General features: G+C 38.0%; 1 protein-coding gene across 1 annotated transcript in view; it reads right to left on the bottom strand.

Moving 5' to 3' along the window:
• Window positions 1–25,143, bottom strand: part of WTIP (WT1 interacting protein) — a 300,143-nt gene that overhangs the window by 67,503 nt on the left and 207,497 nt on the right. The window contains exons 4-5 of the mRNA XM_053701438.1: window positions 2,240–2,302; window positions 965–1,095 (exon numbers count right to left, since the gene is read on the bottom strand). Of these exons, the coding sequence (XP_053557413.1) occupies window positions 965–1,095; window positions 2,240–2,302 (194 nt within the window). The remainder of the gene's footprint in view (window positions 1–964; window positions 1,096–2,239; window positions 2,303–25,143) is intronic.

Below are 25,143 nucleotides of genomic sequence, written 5' to 3'. Positions count from 1 at the left end.
TAAGGGGATACTAAAGTCAAAATTAAACTTTCATTATTCAGACATAGCATGCAATTTTAAAAAACAAACAAACAAAAAACCCTTTCCAATTTACTACTTTTATTAAATTGAGCGGTCTTTTTATATCCACATTTATACCTACAGATCATGTAAAGAGTTAACAGGGTAAACATATACAATATTTTCTCACCCTCTCCTACTCAACAACAAATTTTATGGTGTATATTGGAGATTTCCTGTTCCTTCTTAACTGCTTTTCCAAAAATATGTTATTAAAGTAAGTATTGGAATACTTATACAATGGATACTTTTCCTATTTTTAGTATGTAGGGCAAGACTATAAATGTAAACAAAAATCGTCCTAATCCAAACAGTAAAGATTGATTGTTAAGTAATAATTTATCATATTTACAATTCAAGATGTTTGGGCATTAGAATGTTATTATTATATACATTATATAAAGTTGTTTTATTAATATCTTGTTCTTAAAATGTATGTAGAGAGAGATTGGCTAATCGCCATTTTGAGACAATCCTACCCTAAGGGTTAAACCAACAGGTGAATTATAAACCTTTTAACTAGAGGAAGCTCTATTGGTTGATTAGTCAATCTCTCTGCTTTATAAGACAGCTTGTAAAATTATTTGTGATCTCTGAGCAAGTTGTTGGTATTACATATACTTGAAAATGTTGTATATACTCTTGATACAATAAATATTGTATTTTTAATTGCATGAAGTCTGCATACCCTGTATACATGTATGGCAGCTGTATACATATACAAGCCTGGAAGGCTGTCACGTTATAAAGGGGGCAGGGGAATTTGTCAGAAAAAAAATCCATTGTTTATTTGAAATTCAGAGTAAGAGCTAATGCATTCGTTTACTTATGCATTTCTTGATTACAAAATTCTACTGTATTTACTGGTCCTTTATTTACGCTAGTATATTAAACTTTTTCTTACGTGTGGTAATCTTTGACACAGTAAATGTTATTTTCCACGTCTACTGTAAAGGGGACTCCATCCAAACATTCATTACACACCACACATCGAAAGCAGCCAGGATGGTAAGACTTCCCAAGGGCCTGTAAAATCTTAAAAACAAACACAAGAATTAATATAGGAACAAGACAAGAATGAGGATGCAGAATATAAACTACGGCAGATGTGTTTTTGCTTTTGTTATCTAAGTTAAACATTTAAACGCTGCGCAGACTTGAGGTCAATTGATAAAGGAAAGCCAATATTCAAAGAGAAGCAGTGACCTCAGCTGAAAACTTTTAAATGAGTCTTTTAATGAACATGCAACCCCCACCCACCAAAATCAAAATTGCAGCCCTGAAATTTGACAGAAACACCTTCTGCTTCAGTAACTCAAACTGAAAATGTAAGCCGACATAAGTATTTATCTGAGATATTAGAAATCATATACCCTCTCTAATATACATGTAAAAATGTGTTACTATGTATTTACCTTGTAGATGTAGAATGGAATTAAAATATGTCATTTTTTATAAAGTGATATGAAAATGAAAATGATCTTTCGTGATTAAGATAGAGCATGCAATTTTAAACAACAACAATTTACTTCTATTATCAATTTTCTTCGTTCTCTTGGTATCTTTTGTGAAAAGACCATTTCTGGAGCACTATGTGGCAGCAGTTTTGAAAGAATGTTATCAATTTGCAAGAGCACTATGTGGCAGCACTATTTCCTGGCATGTAGTGATCCAGGTGCTTACCTAGGTATCTCAACAACAAAGAATATCATCGGAACGACGCAAATTTGATAATAGAAGTAAATTGGAAACTTTTTTTAAAATGGTCTGCGCTGTCTAAATCACAAAATAAAATGTTGGGGTTTTACATCCCTTTAGGTTCAAAAGATCATATTTTCTTGTAAACGGAATGAAGATCTGAACAACCTGCAAGTTTTAAGCTTGTCTGTGTCTGCCCAGGAATTGTACCTTGCTGTGGAAGAGATTGAATTACTAAATTAATAAGCAACCAGAGTTGTATTTGCACGGAAGATTAAATAACCTGTTCTCAAAAACACATGAAATAAAAGGGGGAAGGAAATATCAGGAGAACTAAATTGTAACAGGGTTGAAAGTGCACATTTACTGCAACACCCTGTCGCTCCTTCTTATAAAGGAATAGAAGGCTCTAGTACAAGTCGTGTTTGTCTATGTATCGAGAGAAAATGCTTTTCACATGTGTGAGGAAAGATTCACTTACCATTTCCATTATAAGATGCCCACATACAAAACACTTGTCTGCCGTTTGCTGGAAACCGGAATACTGTATTAAAATAAAAATAAAAAAATGGGGGGAAATTAAATCGTGCATACAAAAAGGAATTAATACAATATGACATTAGAATCCGGTTAAAGCATATTCTACAAAAAAATATCAATTAAATACTTCAGTTTTTGCAGAAATTGTTACATATAAAATTAATTACCATTGCAAAAAGAGTTTTAGAAAATAAAAAAATAAAAATAAAGCAACATTACACATAGTATTTTTTTATTAACAAGATATTCAACCCTTAGAAACACACAAAAATACAGATTTTGTACAAACTTAATATCATAGATGTGAACCAGGGGCATAAACATGTTACAAACTGCTTAAAGGGACATTAAGCACTAAATAAATGCTAGATAGAATGATGCATTCAAAGAAAAGATTAGACTGAGAATAACATGTAGATGTATTTTTTAAAGTTTCATTAGCTGTTTAAATAATGACAAAATAAGTGTAAAGTTTTAGTGTCTATATAACAATGGGTGCAGCCATGTTGTAGTTTAGATTATGTTCTCTGCTGTGGCCAATTAGAAACAATTATAAATAGGTCACTAGAGTGTGCAGCCAATGGATGTGTGGAATATAACTGTGGGCTGCACTTCCATCTCTAACAGCAACTGAAAAGCTTTTTTTCCATATATATGATTTATTATTCTATATTAACATCTCAAAGCGTTAAATGTCCCTTTAACATAAATTAAAGAGGCACACAAAGCTATTTAAAAAGAACAATATTGGTATAAAGTAGGAAAAACATAAAAATGTAACATTGTTTACGTCTCCTTCCTTTTATTTCAAGAGGTTCTCCTGTTTCTTATAAAGGTTATTGCTAATCTTTATGTTCCTTTACAAGTCCAGATTAATGTATAATATGACATTGCTAGTTCATGTGTGCCATAAAGATAACACTGTGCTCACCCCCGTGGCAAATGAACCAGCACTTTTTAGCTAAAAACATAAATTATGCTTACCTGATCATTTAATTTCCATCGTTACGAGGAGAGCCCACGGCTTCATTTATTACTTGTGGGAAATACAGAACCTGGCCACCAGGAGGAGGCAAAGACACTCCAGCCAAAGGCTTAAATACCTACCCCACTGCCCTCATCCACCAGTCATTCTTCCGCAGGAACAAGGAACAGTAGGAGAAATATCAGGGTATAAAATTTGCCAGAAGAACAACCAACTAAATTTAGGTCTGCCCAACGGAGAATCAGGCGGGATCTGTGGACTCTCCTCATAACGATGGAAATGAAATTATCAGGTAAGCATAATTTATGTTTTTCATCTAATACGAGAAGAGTCCACGGCTTCATTCATTGCTTGTGAGAAACACATACCCAAGCTTAAGAGGACACTGAATGAAAAAAACGGGAGGGTAAAAAAAAAAACAAAAAAAAAAAAAAGAAGAGACGGACCCTAATCTAAGGGCACCACAGCCTGCAATTCCTTTCTCCCAAAAGCTGTAAAAGTATGTAAGGAGGACCAGATAGCCGCCTTATGAATCTGCTCCATAGAGGCCTCATCCTTAAAGGCCCAAGAAGAAGCCACAGCTCTAGTTGAGTGAGCCGTAATCCCCTGAGGAGGTTTATGTCCTGCTGTCTCATAAGCCAAACGAATCATGCTCCTCAGCCAAAAAGATAGGGCAGTAGAAGAAGCCTTCTGCCCCTTGCGCTTCCCCGAATAGACAACAAACAAGGTGGAAGTCTGTCTGAAATCCTTCATAGCCTGAAGATAGAATTTCAAGGCACGAACCACATCTAAGTTATGAAGCAACCGTTCTTTCCAAGAAGACTGTTTAGGACACAATGAAGGAACCACAATTTCTTGATTAATGTTGCGATCAGACACAACCTTAGAAAGAAAACCCAAGCCAGTGCGAAGAACAGCCTTATCTGCATGAAAAACCAGATAAGGCGGCTCACATTGCAAGGCCGCTAATTCAGACACTCTGCATGCCGAAGCGATGGCCAAAAGAAAAAGAACCTTCCAAGACAGAGTCTTGATATCAAGAGAATGCATAGGCTTGAATGGAGGCCCCTGCAAAACCTTCAGAACTAAATTCAAGCTCCAAGGAAGAGCAGAATGTCTAAACACAGTCCTGATCCTGGACAAAGCCTGAACAAAAGACTGAATATCAGAGAGCTCAGCAAGCTTCTTGTGTAACAGTACATATAGAGCCGTAATTTGTCCCCTTAAGGAACTGGCGGCAAGTCCCTTCTCCAGACAATCCTGGAGAAAGGAAAGAATTCTGGATACCCTGACCTTGTGCCAGGAGTATCCCTGAGATTCACACCAGAGTAAGTAGGTCCTCCACACCTTATGATAGATGCGACGGTTAACCAGCTTTCTGGCTTGAATGAGAGTATCAATTACCCTCTCTGAAAAAACTCTTATGGCTAAGACTAAGCGTTTAATCTCTACGCAGTCAGCCTCAGAGAATCTAGATTCTGATGCACAAAGGGACCCTGTACCAGCAGATCCCTGCGACAGGGCAACCTCCATGGTGGGGAGGACGACATCCCCACTAGATCCGCAAACCACGTCCTCCGTGGCCACGATGGAGCAATCAGAATAGATGATGCTTGCTCCTGTTTGATGCGTGTCACTACACAAGGTAGAAGTGGTAACGGTGGAAATATGTACACTAGGTTGAATCCCCAAGGCACTGCCAAGGCATCTATCAGTTCCACCTGGGGATCCCTGGACCGTAACCCATATCTGGGTAGCTTGCAGTTGAGTCTGGACGCCATGAGATCTATCTCTGGAGTCCCCCAACTGTTGCAGATCTCCGCAAACACTTTGTGGTGAAGAGACCATTCCCCCGGATGGAAGGATTGTCTGCTGAGAAAATCCGCTTCCCAGTTGTCTACACCCGGGATGTGAATCGCTGGTAGCGAACATTTGTGAGTCTCTGCCCACTCCAGGATTCAAGATACTTCCCTCATGGCTAGTGAGCTTTTTTTTTCCCCCTGGTGGTTGATGCAAGCCCCTGAGGTAATATTGTCTGACTGGGACCTGATGGATTTGAACAAATCCAGGAGGGGCCAAGCCTTCAGAGCGTTGAAGATCGCCCAAAGTTCCAGGATTTTGATTGAGAGAAGAGACTCCTTCCGATTCCACCTGCCCTGTGCCTTTCCTGGCACCCCAAACCGCTCCCCAACCTAGGAGACTCGCATCCGTAGTCACAATCTCCTACGATGGTCTGAGGAAGATTGTCCGCTGGGACAGCTGTTCTGGACGGAGCCACCAAGAGAGAGACTTCCTCGACCCATTGTCCAGAGAGATCAGTTGGGACAGGTCCGAATGGTCGCCGTTCCACTGCCTCAGCATACACAGCTGAAGAGGCCGGAGACGGAATCTGGCAAACGGAATGACATCTATTCCGACACTTTTCAGCCATCCTCCTGTGATGAAAGGCAAAGAATGATTGGGGGATGAGGGGAGTGGGGGAGGTATTAAAGACTTTGGCTAGGGTGTCTGTGCCTCCTCCTGGTGGCCAGGCTCTGTATTTCCCACAAGTAATGAATGAAGCCGTGGACTCTCCTCATATTAGATGGAAATACAAGACTGTAAAAAGCTAGAAAAAAGGGAGGGCTACTAACATGCTATATTGTCTAAAAAATAAGCTACCAGGAGAGGCTCAGTGACCTAAATATATAGATAAGAGGAGAGAAGGGAAAGAGGTGATATGATAGAAACTTGAGGGGCTTAGTAAAGCTGAGGCTGTGAGTATTTTTTATAAAAAGAAAAAACCAAGAGCAAGGGGTCACAATCTCAAGCTGAAGGGTAGTAGATTCATTTGCAGAACTTCATTACAGATAGTGTTCGTCATTATCACCTGGAATTTTATTCCATGAATCAATCACCCTATCAGGCAGACTTGCTGGGCCTAGGGTTCTTATTTGCTATCAAAATCTATGTTTCTATGTAAAAAGGAAATTTATTCTTACCTGATAAATTTGTTTCTTTTACGATACGATGAGTCCACGGATTTCATCCTTACTTGTGGGATATCGCCTCCTGGTCAGCAGGAGGAGGCAAAGAGCACCACAGCAGAGCTGTATATATAGTTCCTCCCTTCCCTCCCACTCCAGTCATTCGACCGAAGTTAGGAAGAGAAAGGAAAAGCCAAGGTGCAGAGGTGACTGAAGTTTAACAAAATTAAAGACCTGTCGTACAAAAAACAGGGTGGGCCGTGGACTCATCGTATCGTAAAAAAAACAAATTTATCAGGTAAGAATACATTTCCTTTCCTTTTACATAAGATGAGTCCACGGATTTCATCCTTACTTTTGGATACAATACCAAAGCTATAGTACACGGATGAAAAGGGAGGGACAAGACAGGGAACCTAAACAGAAGGCACCACTGCTTGAAGAACTTTTCTCCCAAAAACAGCCTCAGATGAGGCAAAGGTATCAAATTTGTAAAATTTGGAAAAAGTGTGAAGAGAAGACCAAGTTGCAGCTTTGCAAATCTGTTCAACAGAAGCATCATTTTTGAATGCCCATGAGGAAGCCACAGCCCTAGTGGAATGAGCCGTAATTCGTTCAGGAGGCTGCTGTCCAGCAGTCTCATATGCAAAACGGATGATACTCCTCAGCCAAAAAGAGAGGTAGCCATAGCTTTCTGACCCCTACGTTTCCCAGAGAAAACAACAAACAATGAAGACGATTGGCAAAAATCCTTAGTCGCCTGTAAGTAGAACTTCAAAGCACGGACCATGTCCAAATTATGCAACAGCCGCTCCTTCTTAGAAGAAGGATTAGGACACAAGGAAGGAACAACAATTTCCTGATTAATATTCTTATTTGAAACAACCTTAGGAAGAAAACGAGGTTTGGTTCGTACCACCACCTTATCTGAATGGAAAATAAGATAAGGAGAATCACATTGTAATGCCGAAAGCTCTGATACTCTGCAAGCAGAAGAAATAGCAACCAAAAATAAAACTTTCCAAGACAATAACTTAATATCTATGGAATGCATAGGTTCAAACAGAACCCCTTGAAGAACTGTAAGAACTAAATTCAAACTCCAAGGAGGAGCAATTGGTCTAAACACAGGCCTGATTCTAGTCAGAGCCTGACAAAAAGATTGAACATCTGGAACATCGGCCAGACGTCTGTGTAACAAAATAGATAAAGCAGAAATCTGTCCCTTTAAAGAACTTGCTGACAACCCTTTCTCCAATCCGTCTTGGAGAAAAGACAAAATCCTGGGAATCCTAACCCTACTCCATGAGTAGACCTTGGATTCGCACCAATAGATATTTACGCCATATCTTATGGTAAATTTTTCTAGTAACAGGCTTACGTGCCTGAATCAAGGTATCTATGACCGAATCAGAAAACCCTCGCTTAGATAAAATCAAGCGTTCAATCTGCAAGCAGTTAGCTGTAGAGAAACTAGATTCGGATGAAGGAAGGGTTCACTTTACCTTTTCCTATTACTAACACAGGCAAAGAAACTGACTGGAGTGGGAGGGAAGGGAGGAGCTATATATACAGCTCTGCTGTGGTGCTCTTTGCCTCCTCCTGCTGACCATGAGGCAATATCCCACAAGTGAGGATGAAATCCGTGGACTCATCGTATCTTGTAAAAGAAAAAAAAGCACTGAGATAAGGGACAGTCTGCAGGGGATAAAACACAGGTAACCATAGAGGTAAATGTATGTTAATTTAACAGTGTTGGTTATGCAAAACTGGGGAATAGGTAACAATTAAATCATCTATCTTTTTAAACAATAACAATTTTCAAGTAGACTGTCCCTATAAAACACTGAAAACCTAAAAAGAGAGATAGGATAAATGTAAATGTTTCTGTTTAGATGAAAAAACAATAGAGAGTGTAATTCACAAGAATATTGTAGATGTAAATAGTGCTCAAAAGCTAGATTGTAATCTATTGATAGATCTCTGTAAGTGGGTCACAAGATTGATCTTTGTTATATTATGCAAAGCACCAGTGATCTCAAGTTAAAAAAGGCATTTTACATGAGCATCAAAAACACAAAAAAATAAATAAGTAAAACACAACAACACACACAACTTTTATTGTTTTGGACAAAGGAAACAATGGTGCAAAGCTTTTCTTAAAATGAATGGCACAAGCCATTAAAAACAGACATTCTTGATTTGACCATCTGGATGGAATGTTTCCTAAGGTTGTGACCTAAGGGGTGTTTGGAAGCAGGTGGATAGATACAGCCTAACAATGGCACATATTGCACATTTGTAGAAAAAACCTGTCAAAACTAATGTAATTGTACCATCTGGCTGTCATTTGATAAGGAATTTGAAAAACGGTTCTGCCAGTTATTGATTAACAATACATTTTATCCCTAAGACCCTTAAAAGCAAACGGACAAAGAAAATGTTATTTATTTGGTGCAACTGTGCTGAGGATATAGTCAGATAAAACAGACTCTGAGGCAGCTAAGATATCAATTATAGAAGACATTGCCTTAGACATTATGCCATCACAATAAGTGAGGAAAAAGTGCACCATGTTGCAGGCAGAATGGTTCCTAACCTACTGCATTTTTATTTTCTAGCTTATACATTTTTTTTTTTTACTTAGAATAGTACTAGTAAAATACTGAGGACTAATAAACTATATCCCCCCTCCCCAGCTAGTGATCAGATTATACACTTTTCAAAAGATCTATTTTCACTAATTCCTAAGGTGAACAATTGTATATTCCCAGCCATAAAGCTCTTGTTGATATTTTTCATAGAACTAAAGTGGTACATGGATCACTCATGGAACATCAGCATCGACCTTTGTAATCGGGTTCAGCCCATAAGGTCCATACAGGCACATTTCTGTGCATTTCAAGTCTAAGGTAATCTATTTAGTGTAAGCTTTGATGAATATGTTAATTGATCTTATGTGGAGTACTGTAATAAATTAACATACCAGCTGAGTTCCCTAAGCATCTGAATACATTAACATATAGTTTGCTGCAATTGGTTTTCAACTGCCCCATTACTTGCATTGCCTCATTTAGAGAAGTCAATCTGGACTTGTTGCTGGACAAGGTCTTCCATTGTAATTTTCTTAGCAAAACATGCATGGTTTCTCTGTATGTAATTGTATTCCCCTGCTAGGGCCAATAAGGGCATATGCACAGCAGTGTGAGGCTTATAAAGTTTGCAGTGTGCAATTCCAATTCTCGGAACTAGAAAACCCGCAATGTGAGACAAAAGTTATTGTGAAAATGTCATATAGTGAAAAGCGAATCTGAAGGAAGAGTATGAAAATCTGGAATCTCAGTTAATAGGCATATCGAAGAATCATAGGTGAAAAGGATTTGTTTAGGCAGTGCTTGTAAAAAAGGCATATTCCTTTATTGCAGTCATCTCTCAGCTATGTAATATAGTTTATAAAAGTCATTCTAGTTGACATATAGAGCTGAAGAATGGTCAACAGGTACAAGGTACCAGCGAGCCAAGTGGATTAGTGAGATTGTTTGATGGGAAAGACAAGTTACAGTAGAGTAAGTAGAGAGTGAAGCTTAAAGGGACATGAAACCCAACGTTTTTCCTTTATGAGTCAGACAGAGCATACAATTTTAAACAACTTTCCAGTTTAGTTCTATTATCAAATTTGTTTCATTCTCTTGCTATCATTTGTTCAAGGAGCAGAAATGCACTAATGGTTTCTAACTGAACACATGGGAGAGCCAATGACAATCGATATATATATGCAGCCACCAATCAGCAGCTAGAACCTAGGCTCTTTGCCATTTCTGAGCTTACCTAGATAAACCTTTCAGCAAAGGATAACAAGAGAAGGAAGAAAATTAAATAATAGAAGTAAAATGGAAAGTTATTTAAAATTCTATTGTCTATCTAAATCATGAATGTCTCATCTAAATCATGAATGGTTATGTTTTCCAACTTTAATATTTATTTATTTATTTTTTTTTTTTACTTCCCAGGGACTCCATAAATGCAACAAAATGGTAAAAACTGTGAGAATTAAGACTATATGTACGTAGTATGATGTAGGTCACTAAAAACATTCTAGCATTTCTCCCATCTAATAAAATGTTGTAATGAACAGATAACAGGGGACACAATGTGCAGGCTCACAGCAGCAGTTTAATAAAGATTTATACACATTACACACACACTCGTGCTGCTGTTGCACATACTAAGCACTACAAAGATGTTTGACACTGTTCTCTAGAGTAGCTGCTCCAAGGTGACATGAAAGTTTGATTTCTCCCCGGTTCTTCTTTGATATGCTGAGTTATAACCTTTTTATATTAAAATTGTGATGGTTAGTGCTATTGACTGCCTGTATTTTTTATTTATATTTTTATGTATATTAAGTTTTGATAGCTTGTTTTAATAATGGATAAGTCATATTTTGTATGTTTTTTTATTGTATTTACTGCTAAGTTGCACTTATTATATTGTTCCTGTGTTTAAAATGGACATGAAACCCACATTTTTCTTTCATGATTCAGGCAGAGTATATACGTTTAAACCAGTGCTTGACAAATATATTCAAACATTAGGAGCCAATAAGAATATTTAGGAGCCAGGCATATTTTTAGGAGCCAGACAGTTGGATTTGTACATAGATATATGGAGAATAACCCAAAAAGTTAGGAGCCAGGGGTAAAATTCTAGGAGCCAGTGGCTCCCAGGCTCCTGGGTTTGTCGAGCCCTGGTTTAAACAACTTTCTAATTTACGTCTATTATCTCATTTGCTTCATTCTCTTGGTATCCTTTGATGAAGCAGCAATGCACATGGGTGAGCCAATAACATGAGGCATACATGTGCAGCTATCAATCGGGAGCTCCCGAGTCTACATCGGTATTATTTTCAACAAAGGATAACAAGAGATCAAAACAAATTAAATCATAGAAATAAATTGGAAAGTTGTTTAAAATAGCAGACTCTTTCTGTATAATAAAATTTAAAAAAAAATTGGATTTAATTTCCCTTTATACTTATTTTTAGTGGGCTTGTGGAAGCTTGTCTCTGCACAAAAGGACAGTCACTGAACAATAGAAAGCAAGGTATGCAACATGCTGGCAGTTTCAATCCTCAAAAGTTATTACTTAAAGGAACATAAAACAAGTTAACAGAGACAAAATATAATATGATGTATTTTAATTACTTTCCTGCAAATTTATACTTCAGTGCCTCACCATTAACCTTTCTTTTAAGTTTCCAAATTGTACAGCTCTAACTCCCCCCACACAACTCCTTCTATGGCTGTATCTATCTGCTGGAGAATGCCTAGAAGTAAATAAGCTGCCTGGAAATACAATGCCTGTGTTTCTGATGCTAAATACTGATAAAGGGGGGGGGGGGGGGGGGATCAGGCTACTTCAGACAGGATGGCTATGTAACTAATTTTGCTTATTAAAAAAAAAAAAAAAAAACTTGCAAGCAATTTTTAAACACATTTTCTATGCAAACTATTTTTACTTAATGGGACAGTCTAGTCCAAAACAAACTTATTATTTAGATAGGGCATGTCATTTTAAACAATTTCCAATTTACTTCTATCACCAATTTTGCTTTGTTCTCTTGGTATTCCTAGTTAAAAGCTAAATCTAGGAGGTTCATATGCTAATTTCTAAGCCCTTGAAGGCCGCCTCTTAGCTCAGGGCATTTTGACAGTTTTTCTCCACTAGAGGGTGTTAGTTCATGTGTTTCATATAAATAACACTGTGCTCACGCACGTGAAGTTCCTAGGAGCCAGCACTGATTGGCTAAAGTGCAAGTCTGTCAAAAGAACTTAAATAAAGGGGCAGTTTGCAGAGGCTTAGATACAAGATAATCACAGAGGTAAAAAGTACATTAATATAACTGTGTTGGTTATGCAAAACTAGAGAATGGGTAATAAAGGGGTTATCTATCTTTTAAAACAATAAATATTCTGGTGTAGACTGTCCCTTTAATTAGCCCTTTTAGGATATGCACAGATCTCAACAAGTTTTATGGCACTTTAAAGGTGTATTGTACTCAAAAAAAAATAAAAAAAAATCATCTATATGAAAGAGCAGCATATAGCTAAAAAAAAAAAAAAAAAGAGAGAAAGTTGCGTTAAATTAAAATGAAACTAATCAAATTATTATTTGTGTTCTTCCTGCTAGTGATCATTGGTTAAGCACAATATACATTAGAGTAATTAGTAGGATGCACACAACTAACTACTGCTGTATTTGTTTCAATTTGCATTTAAACAGCTTCTACTTCACATTTTATCAGGCATAAAAAAATAAATTTATTAAAAAAATAAAATTCAAAATTTTCGTACGATTGATAGAAATTTTTGGAATACAATGCTGTCTAAAAAACCCTTTTTTTCCTACAATGTAATAACAGGTTTAATTGCTGCTCATTCATACGAATGACAGAAAATATGTATCACTTTAAGAGAGTTTATACCATCTTAAAGGGACAGTCAAGTCCAAAAAAAAAACAACTTTCATAATTCAAATAGGGCATGTAATTTTAAACAACTTTCCAATTAACTTTTATCACCATTTTTGCTTTGTTCTCTTGGTATTCTTAGTTGAAAGCTAAACCTAAGAGGTTCATATGGTAATTTCTTAGACCTTGAAGGCCGCCTCTAATATGAAAGCATTTTGACAGTTGTTCACCACTAGAGGGCATTAGTTCATGTGTTTCACATAGTAAATTCACGCGTGAGCTCAATGTTATCTGAGGAGTGAGCACCGATTGGCTAAAATGCAAGTCTGTCAAATGAACTGAAATAAGGGGCAGTCTGCAGAGGCTTAGATACAAGGTAATTACACTGGTAAAAATTGTATTTCTATAACAGTGTTGGTTATGCAAAACTGGGGAATGGGTAATAAAGGGATTATCTATCTTTTTAAACAACAAAAATTTTGGTGTTGACTGTCCCTTTAAAGGGTCAGTAAACCTTAAAATTAATGTTATATAATTCTGCAAATAGTGCAGAATTATATAACATTATATTAGCCAAACTTTCTAACACATAATATTCCAGGAGCGAGCTGCACTTAATCTTATGGCGCGGTCGGGCCGGGCTGTGACTATACAGCTGGCCTGATGCGCTGTGAAAAAAAGCAGACCCGCTCAGCAGAGCACAGAGAGCGGGTCTGTAAAACGGGGTTTTTTGTTAAAAATGAAAAGGGAATATTATGTGTTAGAAAGTTTGGCTAATATAATGTTATATAATCCTGCACTATGTGCAGAATTATATAACATTAATTTTAAGGTTTACTGTCCTTTTAAGTTTAAAAAAGGTTGATTGGAATCACTGGTGCAGGGAGTAAGCGGACAAATTCTGAAAATAATATCAAAACGTAGGAATTTTATACAATGGTTCAACTCAAGCGTATCTATGTATACTACTGCTACACAATATCATAAATCTATGTATACTAGTGCTACACAATATCATAAATCTATGTATACTACTGCTACACAATATCATAAATCTGTGTATACTAGTGCTACACAATATCATAAATCTATGTATACTACTGCTAAACAATATCATAAATCTATGTATACTACTGCTAAACAATATCATAAATCTATGTATACTACTGCTACACAATATCATAAATCTGTGTATACTAGTGCTTCAGAATATCATAAATCTATGTATACTACTGCTTCACAATATCATAAATCTATGTATACTAGTGCTACACAATATCATAAATCTATGTATACTACTGCTAAACAATATCATAAATCTATGTATACTACTGCTAAACAATATCATAAATCTATGTATACTACTGCTACACAATATCATAAATCTGTGTATACTAGTGCTTCAGAATATCATAAATCTATGTATACTACTGCTTCACAATATCATAAATCTATGTATACTAGTGCTACACAATATCATAAATCTATCTATACTACTGCTACACAATATCATAAATCTATGTATACTAGTGCTACACAATATCATAAATCTATGTATACTAGTGCTACACAATATCATAAATCTGTGTATACTAGTGCTTCACAATATCATAAATCTATGTATACTACTGCTACATAATATCATAAATCTGTGTATACTAGTGCTACACAATATCATAAATCTATGTATTCTACTGCTACACAATATCATATATCTATGTATACTACTGCTACACAATATCATAAATCTATATATACTACTGCTACACAATATCATAAATCTATGTATACTGCTGCTACACAATATCATACATCTATGTATACTAGTGCTTCACAATATCATAAATCTATGTATACTACTGCTTCACAATATCATAAATCTATGTATACTACTGCTTCACAATATCATAAATCTATGTATACTACTGCTACATAATATCATAAATCTGTGTATACTACTGCTACACAATATCATAAATCTATATATACTACTGCTAAACAATATCATAAATCTGTGTATACTAGTGCTTCAGAATATCATAAATCTATGTATACTAGTGCTACACAATATCATAAATCTATGTATACTAGTGCTACACAATATCATAAATCTATGTATACTAGTGCTACACAATATCATAAATCTGTGTATACTAGTGCTACACAATATCATAAATCTATGTATACTACTGCTACACAATATCATAAATCTAAGTATACTACTGCTACACAATATCATAAATCTATGTATACTACTGCTACACAATATCATAAATCTATATATACTACTGCTACACAATATCATAAATCTATGTATACTACTGCTACACAATATCATAAATCTATGTATACTAGTGCTACACAATATCATAAATCTATGTATACTAGTGCTACACAATATCATAAATCTATGTATACTAGTGCTACACAATATCATAAATCTATGTATACTACTGCTACACAATATCATAAATCTATGTATACTACTGCTACACAATATCATAAATCTATGTATACTAGTGCTACACAATATCATAAATCCGTGTATACTAGTGCTTCACAATATCATAAATCTATGTATACTAGTGCTACACAATATCATAAATCTGTGTATACTAGTGCTACACAATATAATAAATCTGTGTATTCTACTGCTACACAATATCATAAATCTATGTATACTACTGCTACACAATATCATAAATCTATGTATACTAGTGCTTCACAATATCATAAATCTATGTATACTACTGCTACACAATATCATAAATCTGTGTATGCTACTGCTACACAATATAAATCTATGTATACTACTGCTACACAATATCATAAATCTATGTATATTACTGCTACACAATATCATAAATCTATGTATATTACTGCTACACAATATCATAAATCTATGTATATTACTGCTACACAATATCATAAATCTATGTATACTAGTGCTACACAATATCATAAATCTATGACAAATGTAATATCTGTATAATCTTTCTTATTTGCTTATTTGAGTTTTAGTCATTACAAAAAATTGATTGTCTGTTTTTTCTCTCTTTTAATGATGTTAATATAGATAAGTTACTGTGTTTGGTTTTGGTTTAATACAAGGAAATAGACAATCGGAGGGATGTGTTCCCCTTCAGTGGAAAGACAGTCAAGAATGGCTGAAGTACTGTTTATTATACATGTGTTACTATTAATTTTTGTTTTCCATCTTGTCCAATGTATAAATAAAAAAGTTTTCAAACAGAAGGATACAAACATTACTCACATGACTGGGTATAGACACTTATACCGACAAATAAAAACCAAGGTATTTTTAATACATAATTGAGGATAGAGGGGGCTCCTACAATTTGATTCATCTAAACATGGACAAGCATACAAAGCAAACCCTTTTAGGAGAAAGTCTATGTTATGCTTACCTGATAATTTCATTTTCTTCTGTGGGAAAGAGTCCACAGCCACATTCATTACTTTTGGGAAATAAGAACCTGGCCACAAGGAGGAGGCAAAGACACCAGAGCCAAAGGCTTAAATACTCCTCCCACTTCCCTCATCCCCCAGTAATTCTCCCGAGAAACAAGGAACAGTAGAAGAAATATCAGGGTGAAAAGGTGCCAGAAGAATACAACTAAGACGACCCACATAAAAAAACGGGCGGGGGGCTGTGGACTCTTTTCCACGGAAGAAAATGAAATCATCAGGTAAGCATAATTTAAGTCTTTCTTCCTAATGGGAAAGAGTCCACAGCCGCATTCATTACTTTTGGGAAAACCATACCCAAGCTAAAGAAGACACTGAATGCCAAAACGGGAGGGTACAATAGGCAGCCCATTCTGAGAGCACCAAGCCTGAAACCACTATGAAAAAAAAAAAAAAACGGCTTCGTCCGAAGCCGAGAAAACTTTAAAAAGGAAAGTCCCCAAGGACACTGACCAGCAGATAGTCCAGAAGCCTAGCTTGAGACCGCAAAATCTGACTCAACTGAGCCAACAGTCCTCCAGAAGACACAGTCGCCCAACAGTCGGACCCTCACTGCTCACTAAAGAGGGGAACACCAGCCTAAACTCCCCAAGGGATAGGGCAAGGAAGAACCGAAGGGAAACCAAAAGGTCACCACAAAATCCATAAAAGGAAAACCCCCAATAGCGAGCCCAGCTCACAAAGATCCAAATGGATCCTGACAGACAAGGGGAGGCTACGCCCAGACCAAGCAGAAACCAGAGGTTTAGGACCAGGCATCTAAACAGAGAAACCCTTCACTTAACATCGTGCAAAGCACCGAAAGACAACTGAAGACTAAGTCCTCACATTGTCAGAACTAAGAATACTCATGTGCATGTACGAAAAGCCATGAGTCAAGAACACACAGCCATCATCAGGCTGGCACAGAGGAATACTTGCTGAGAAGTAAACAACAGCAAGCAAGAGAACAGATTGCAAAAGAAAACTCCCAGACAGAGGGCACAGTCTAGGCAATCGAAGCCGCCAGACCTACACACAGGGCTCTAAAAGGGGAAGCACATAACCTCAACGAGGCCCACTGCACCCCCAAGAGAGAGAGGTTACACCCAGAACCCGAAGGTGTATGGTAACCCTAAACCTTCTGCTTGCAAGCCCAGGGAGCTAGCTACTATGCCAACCTAGATCCTGAAGATGGCAACGCATCTCAGAACCCACCCCCAGCCGGGTCAGCCCAAGAATCGGCAGGTCTGAAACAGGGGAACAGAAGAACCCCAACACCAGCTCAAAAACGAGCAGAAGAATGGCCACAGCCATCCCAACAGAGCACGGGTGCCAACCCGGCTCCTTAGAAACAGACGACAAGGCCGTAGACCCAAAGGAATCTAACAAAAGGCCAACCATAGTCTTGACACGGAGCCAACAAGACTCCAGATGGAACGTAACAACCCAGAGAAAAATACCCCTCTCTGGAAGGTTAACTCTCAGTTCCAACCTCCTGAATCCAAGAGAATCCCTAGAAAAAGGACCACATCTCCATTAAAGGAGAATAAGCCCCCCACCCTAAGAAAAGGGATGGGGCCAAAAAGGCAGAGCACCTGCCCGCAAGACACAAAGCCACAGGCTAAAGGAGAGATCAATCTCCAATGCAGATGAACTTGGAAGGAATCCCCCTAAGGAATTAGCTTGCTAACACACATCCAATGTGCAATAGCTGCAGCAGAGACACTCCAAACCCATTGCACAGCAGTGAATCCATAAGGTTACCACAGCAAGCTGACCAAGGGAAACCGACTATAAAGGCGTAAGTCCAGCCCATGAGCATCAGCACTCAGAAAACCTGGCCAACCGTGAACAGGTCAATTAGTCCAAGTAAAAGGACATAGCCCAAGTTACCAGGAACTGGGGAACCCCGAACCAGCCTTAAAGCCAAAAAGTCCGGCAACTACTCCCCAATTGTTTAAACAAACAATATCCAAGAACTTAACACCCCGTCTGATATAAAAAAAATCAGACCACAGGGAGATATCAATGCAATATCCAGATCAACCCGGATAACGAGATAACTCGCAAGTCCTGACCCAAAGAAGAGACCACCCCTTGCCAAAGTCCAATGTTTCAAAGGAGCTAAGGCGGTAAAAGTCGTACGACGACACTAGAGCCCATAGACTCTCAAACAGACACAGGACAACAAGCAAGGGGATACCCAGAGGCCACAATCACTCGAACAAAGACTGGTCTCCGCATCACCTCCATACAATCAGAGGATCATAGAGAGTGCAGACAGGCTTCCACTGCAGGGTGGAGCATACAGGTGGAGCGAAGGTGGTGTACTGCTCAGCACACTGCAACAGACATCTACTCTCTGATGCGCATTAACCTTGGCCAGACACCAGCGACCGCTTTGTGGCTGAAGCAGCTCTATTGGATAAACTAAGAGCAGGTACAAACAGGATCTTTTTCTGCCAACACTTGTTGTACCAGCTATTGAAGACCAAAACAGAACTCGATCAACGCCAACAGGATACACGGCTTGTCACTGAATCAGAACACATCGAACACATAAAACAATTTAACCTGACAAAGTACAAACTAGAATATCAATTATAATTCTTATAATAATTTACACAAACACACACTCCTCCTGATTGGAAAAATATATGGCACCTGTGAAAGGTAACTCACCAGCCATGGCCCCAAAAACCAGAGAGAAAAAAAATATTAAACCAACAGAGATAAATCTAGACCAACTTCAAGAGCAATCTGATATAAATCTTACTAATGTTGGAATTGCTGCTATAGTGACACAAATAACCAAAGCTATCTCACCCCAACTAGAATCTCTTAAAATAGAGATTAAGCAAGAGATCAACACACTTACAAATGAAATTAGACAATTCGCCACAAGGATGAATGAGGTAGAAACCAGGGTCTCTGACTTAGAAGACAGGATTTGTCAGTGAACAGTGACTCACAACACAGTAAAGCTTCACTTAATTGTCAGACAAGACTGGAAGACCTAGAGGATCGCTCCAGGTGAAATAATATAAGAATTATTGGGGTACCAGAGACCACAGAATACCAAGACTTAATGTCTTTTATTACAGACATCCTCCAAAACTTACTTAAAATAACAACATCCACGCACCCTATTCAAGTAGAGAGGATTCATAGAATAGGCCCTATACAGAAAAACTCTCAATTAGACCAAGGCCAGTTATAGCCAGGTTCCCGAATTTTCAGGATAAAGTAAATTCTCTTAGAAGCTATAGGAGGAACATTCCCTTAAGGATACAGCAAGAATTTTTTTTTATCTATTCCAAGATTTCTCTGTGGAAACTTCCACCAAGAGAAGGGAAATGTCCCCCTATTGCTCCAGATTAATTGAAGCCAAAATTAATGCCAGACTGGTATACAGAGCAAAATTAATTGTAACAAAAAATGGAGATATAACAGTCTTAAAAAATGTCCAAGAAGCCCAAGCTTTTTGTAAAAATATGAGATTAGAGTAAATTTATAATTCTTTTATTTTGTTTCGGGTGATCCAAAAGAATAGAGCGTTATGATTTTAAATCTGTTCACAATGATTTTGAAATGTGATTTGTTTCCTTTTTTTTTTTTACACTACAGACCATATGGATTAGGGATATAGGTATGATGCCCTAGAAGAATATATCTCATCTGAAATGTACTTATTAGACTATGTATATTTTTTTCTGCTTCTATGTAATAGGCCCTATGTCAGTTGTTTTATCTACTATTATAGAATTGGTTATGCAGACAGGTGATTATGATGTCTGTGTAAAATGTAATATTTTTTATTTTTTTCTTCTCTCTCTTTCTCTCTCCCTAGCCTGGACACACCCCTGTTTTGTCTCCCACAATATATTAATATATTATCATTATATCATTATTATACAGACATAAAAAGTAATTCTTTAGAAGCTGAACTACCCAATAAACTACTAGCTGCTGAGAACTAAGACCAGAAGGACAATTCCCAGGGCTTAAAAAAAAAAAAAATGCCAAACCACCCAACTCGGCGGCAAGAGGGCGCAAGCCCATTAACCCTCCACTACATGGGAAGGAGCTCTACGGTCTGACAACCCCAGGCACAAGAGAGAGACGCAGCAGAACTCCACTGACCCAGTCATCCAAATTGAAGGCTTTAAGGACTGAGACAATCCTTCATACCTCACAGACCCACTGGTCCTCTAGAACACTTAGTTGAACACAGAGGATAACATGAGCACTTGGCGCCTCTACCGGACCAGCCAAGCAGAGATGCGTCACGTGTCCGAACAGCTACCAGACAGAACTGAACCCAAACAGGACCAGCCTGCAATCCGGGTCCTAACCGTCAAGCCGCATAAATCCTCCCTCAGAGGGGAAGAAGGAAAACAGACAGGACATCCTATCGGATGAAAATAAAATACAAGGCAACCCGTAGGTTAACGCCCAAAAAGAAGCAGGCCTACCGCAGGACCAGCCAAACGGAGCCCTGATCTTCCAAAAAAAAAAACTGGAAAAGATCTCAATAAATGGACAATCAGGAGTTACATCATCCCTACATGTCTAATGAGGTGCGCCATTCGAAGAGCAGACCGCAAAGGCGCGCAATTCTTTAACGAAAGGCACAACACTCAGGGACAGTCGCACCCGCAGGGAACTGTACAGTCCAAGGTGGAATACCTGGGACAATAGGAGCAGGGAAAGGAAGGCACCACCCTGTCCTCAAACTATATGCAATTTAGGAAATAAAGGTTAATCGGTCAATATGAACTCTGGAACCCCTGAACTCGCCAAAAACTTAATTTAGAAGAAGCGCAAATTCCTAAAACTAAAGTCTGGTTCCTCCACAGCTGGAGGTTGAGAGGCAGCAGACTCTGACCCAGAAAGTTCATAGTCTCAGAAAGAACTTCATCCTCGGATAACCCTATCAGTTAAATCCAAAAATGATTTGATGTACTCTGGTAAGGAGTGCAATATGTAACCTTGCGCTTAGCAGGGCGAGGTAAAGCATTAAGGCCGCAAACGCCGCCGTCTGAACTGCGCAGTAACGTCTGGAGAAAAAAAGGCCCCCTCCAAATGGAAGATCATCAAGGCTACGGGAAAACTGCATGTGTATAGAGATAACAATGTAGGGTACGCACCTCACTGAAAGACAACTCCTTAGAGGTGAAGGGCTCCATGTTATCAAACATGTTTGATATTATCACTTTATCAAGGCATATGGAACATAATTGAGAGGGGGGACTAGGGCCTCCTCCCCATATAAACAAGAATTGCTCTTTAGGAATAGAGGGAGTGCCCTCTAAAGAAACTGAATCCTCTATTACTAGTGCAATAACCGGAGAAGATAAAACATCCTCTTTTTTTTCTTTTTTCTAATAAAATAACGGCACCTCTATACCCCAATGGCTGGGGCACTCACCACCTCCTATGACCCAGACAGTACAGTGATGTATGACTCCTCTCTGATAGTCACGAAGGAGGGAATGAATCACATAGTGCGCAATGCAGGACCGTCCCTGCTATGAGAGAATGCGCGCCAAGCTTGTAAGCTGCATGGCTCTCAAAGTGAAAGTGAAACCTGTATATTCCATAACAGCCTAAGAGCCCATAGCATCTCACACAAAGCAGCATAAAATCAAATTAACACATAAGATTATTATTCCCCCCTGTTCAATAATACCCCTAAGGAGATATTAACCCTTGATTCTATAAAGATAAAAGGCGCCACACTGTGACCCTGTCTTCTGTGTTAACATTATATAATAAAAAATGAAACGATCTTACCAGAATCTACGCCGTGGAACAGGAACACGGCCCTTCAAGTGTGACAGGTCGTAGCCAACCTCCTGGGACGAAAGGCAAAGAATGACTGGGGGATGAGGGAAGTGGGAGGAGTATTTAAACCTTTGGCTGGGGTGTCTTTGCCTCCTCCTGGTGGCCAGGTTCTTATTTCTCAAAAGTAATGAATGCGGCGATGGACTCTTTCCCATTAGGAAGAAAAAAGTTGTTTACTCTTCTCTAAAATGTGAACTGCATGAAGATAGTTTAAAAGGATTTGTTTCTATATCATATTCACACTCCTGGGAAAAGAGATGCATTACACATTTGATGATTAAAAAATATATAAATAAAATTATAAAAAACAAAACAAAAACAAAAACCTAAACCTAACCTTGACTAAAGAAGCGGACAAATACAATGTGTTGAAGAGGTTAGTGAAATACATAAATTACCTTTGAAGGCTACAAATATACAATACCATTTTTTCTTTCCTAATTCCCCTACATGATTTTTCTGCTCAATGATTCACAATGAATCCCAAAGGGGAAGCACATAAAGAAAATGAGTCAATATTATGAATTTATGAAATAGTGATTAACTGACCACAAGACTTTAACATTCTACCAAAAGCCAAACAACCAATAAACTAAACTGCTAATAAAATGTAAAACCATCTGTGGGGAGATAAAAATGTTTCCATAATGGTTCTATAAATAAGTATTTATTTTAGAACATATTGGCACATTTTATCTATACAAATTATCATAAACAGGCAACTCTCCTTGAAAAAAATGGTCATCGTGTTTATCTATGAATATAAATATTGCTAAAGGCAATCATTATATCCATTCCTTGCTATCTTTCAAAAGACAACAAAGCAAATTTTATTATAGAAGCAAATTGGAAACTTTTTTTAAATTGTATTATCTATTTGATTCATGAAATATAAATTTGGGTTTCATGTCCCTTTAGCAAAATGTAGGACATCAACTATGCTTTGAAAAGCCTAGGAAAAGTGCACTCTCTGAAATTCAAAATTTATAACGAAATCTTAAAAGGGGTATGAAACACAAAAAAATTATTTTGTGATTCAGACAAAGCACACCATTTTAAAAAGGTTTCCAATTTACTTCAATTATCAATTTTGCTTCATTCCCATGATATTCTGTGTTGAAGAGACCTAGTCATTTGGAGCAGGAAATAGTGCTGCCATTTAGTGATCTTGCAAATGGATAACATTCTTGCACAACTGCTGCCATATAGTGCTCCAGAATTGGGGCCAGCTCCTAAGTTTACATCCCTGCTTTTCAACCAAAGATACCAAGAGAAAATAAATTAATAAAATAAGTAAATTAGAAAGTTTAAAATCGCATGCTCTTTACGAATCACAAAATAATAAAAAAAAGAAAATGTATGCTTACCTGATAAATTTCTTTCTTTCTGGATATGGTGAGTCAACAGCTTCATCAATTACTATTGGGAATATCACTCCTGGCCAGCAGGAGGAGGCAAAGAGCACCACAGCAAAGCTGTTAAGTATCACTACCCTTCCCACAACCCAGCCATTCGACCAAAGGGAAATGGAGAAAAAAGGAGTAACACAAGGTGTAGAAGTGCCTGAGGTTTAGTAAAAAAAAGAACGGTCTTGAAATAAAGGGTGGGGCCGTGGACTCACCATAGCCGGAAATAAATACATTCATCAGGTAAGCATAAATTTTCTTTTCTTTCCTAAGATATGGTGAGTCCACAGCTTCATTAATTACTGTTGGGAATCAATACCCAAGCTAGAGGACACAGATGAATAGGGAGGGACAAGACAGGCAGACCTAAACAGAAGGCACCACCACTTGAAGAACCTTACCCCCAGAGGATGCCTCGCCCAAGGCAAAAGAATTAAACTTCTAAAATTTGATAAGAGTATGCAAAAAGAACCAAAGTTGCAGCCTTGCAAATCTGCTCCACAGAAGCTTCATTTTTGAAACCCAAGAAGAGGAGACAGCTCTTGTAGAATGAGCCTTAATTCTCTCAGGAGGCTGCTGACCAGCAGTCTCATAAACAAGACAAATTATACTTCTCAACCAGAGAGAAAGAGCAGTAGTAGAAGCTTTCTAACCTTTACGCTTCCCAGAGAAACAAACAGGGCAGAAGACAGGCGAAAATTCTTAGTCGGCTGAAAAACAGAATTTATGTTTACCTGATAAATTTCTTTCTCCAACGGTGTGTCCGGTCCACGGCGTCATCCTTACTTGTGGGATATTCTCTTCCCCAACAGGAAATGGCAAAGAGCCCAGCAAAGCTGGTCACATGATCCCTCCTAGGCTCCGCCTACCCCAGTCATTCGACCGACGTTAAGGCGGAATATTTGCATAGGAGAAACCATATGGTACCGTGGTGACTGTAGTTAAAGAAAATAAATTATCAGACCTGATTAAAAAACCAGGGCGGGCCGTGGACCGGACACACCGTTGGAGAAAGAAATTTATCAGGTAAACATAAATTCTGTTTTCTCCAACATAGGTGTGTCCGGTCCACGGCGTCATCCTTACTTGTGGGAACCAATACCAAAGCTTTAGGACACGGATGAAGGGAGGGAGCAAATCAGGTCACCTAAATGGAAGGCACCACGGCTTGCAAAACCTTTCTCCCAAAAATAGCCTCAGAAGAAGCAAAAGTATCAAACTTGTAAAATTTGGTAAAAGTGTGCAGTGAAGACCAAGTCGCTGCCCTACATATCTGATCAACAGAAGCCTCGTTCTTGAAGGCCCATGTGGAAGCCACAGCCCTAGTGGAATGAGCTGTGATTCTTTCGGGAGGCTGCCGTCCGGCAGTCTCGTAAGCCAATCTGATGATGCTTTTAATCCAAAAAGAGAGAGAGGTAGAAGTTGCTTTTTGACCTCTCCTTTTACCTGAATAAACAACAAACAAGGAAGATGTTTGTCTAAAATCCTTTGTAGCATCTAAATAGAATTTTAGAGCGCGAACAACATCCAAATTGTGCAACAAACGTTCCTTCTTTGAAACTGGTTTTGGACACAGAGAAGGTACGATAATCTCCTGGTTAATGTTTTTGTTAGAAACAACTTTTGGAAGAAAACCAGGTTTAGTACGTAAAACCACCTTATCTGCATGGAACACCAGATAAGGAGGAAAACACTGCAGAG

The sequence above is a fragment of the Bombina bombina genome, chromosome 1 (genome assembly GCF_027579735.1).
Source record: "Bombina bombina isolate aBomBom1 chromosome 1, aBomBom1.pri, whole genome shotgun sequence".
In the NCBI taxonomy this organism is placed as follows: Eukaryota; Metazoa; Chordata; class Amphibia; order Anura; family Bombinatoridae; genus Bombina; species Bombina bombina.
The sequence above is the reverse complement of the archived record's forward strand: the minus strand, read 5'-3'. Positions and strand labels throughout refer to the sequence as shown.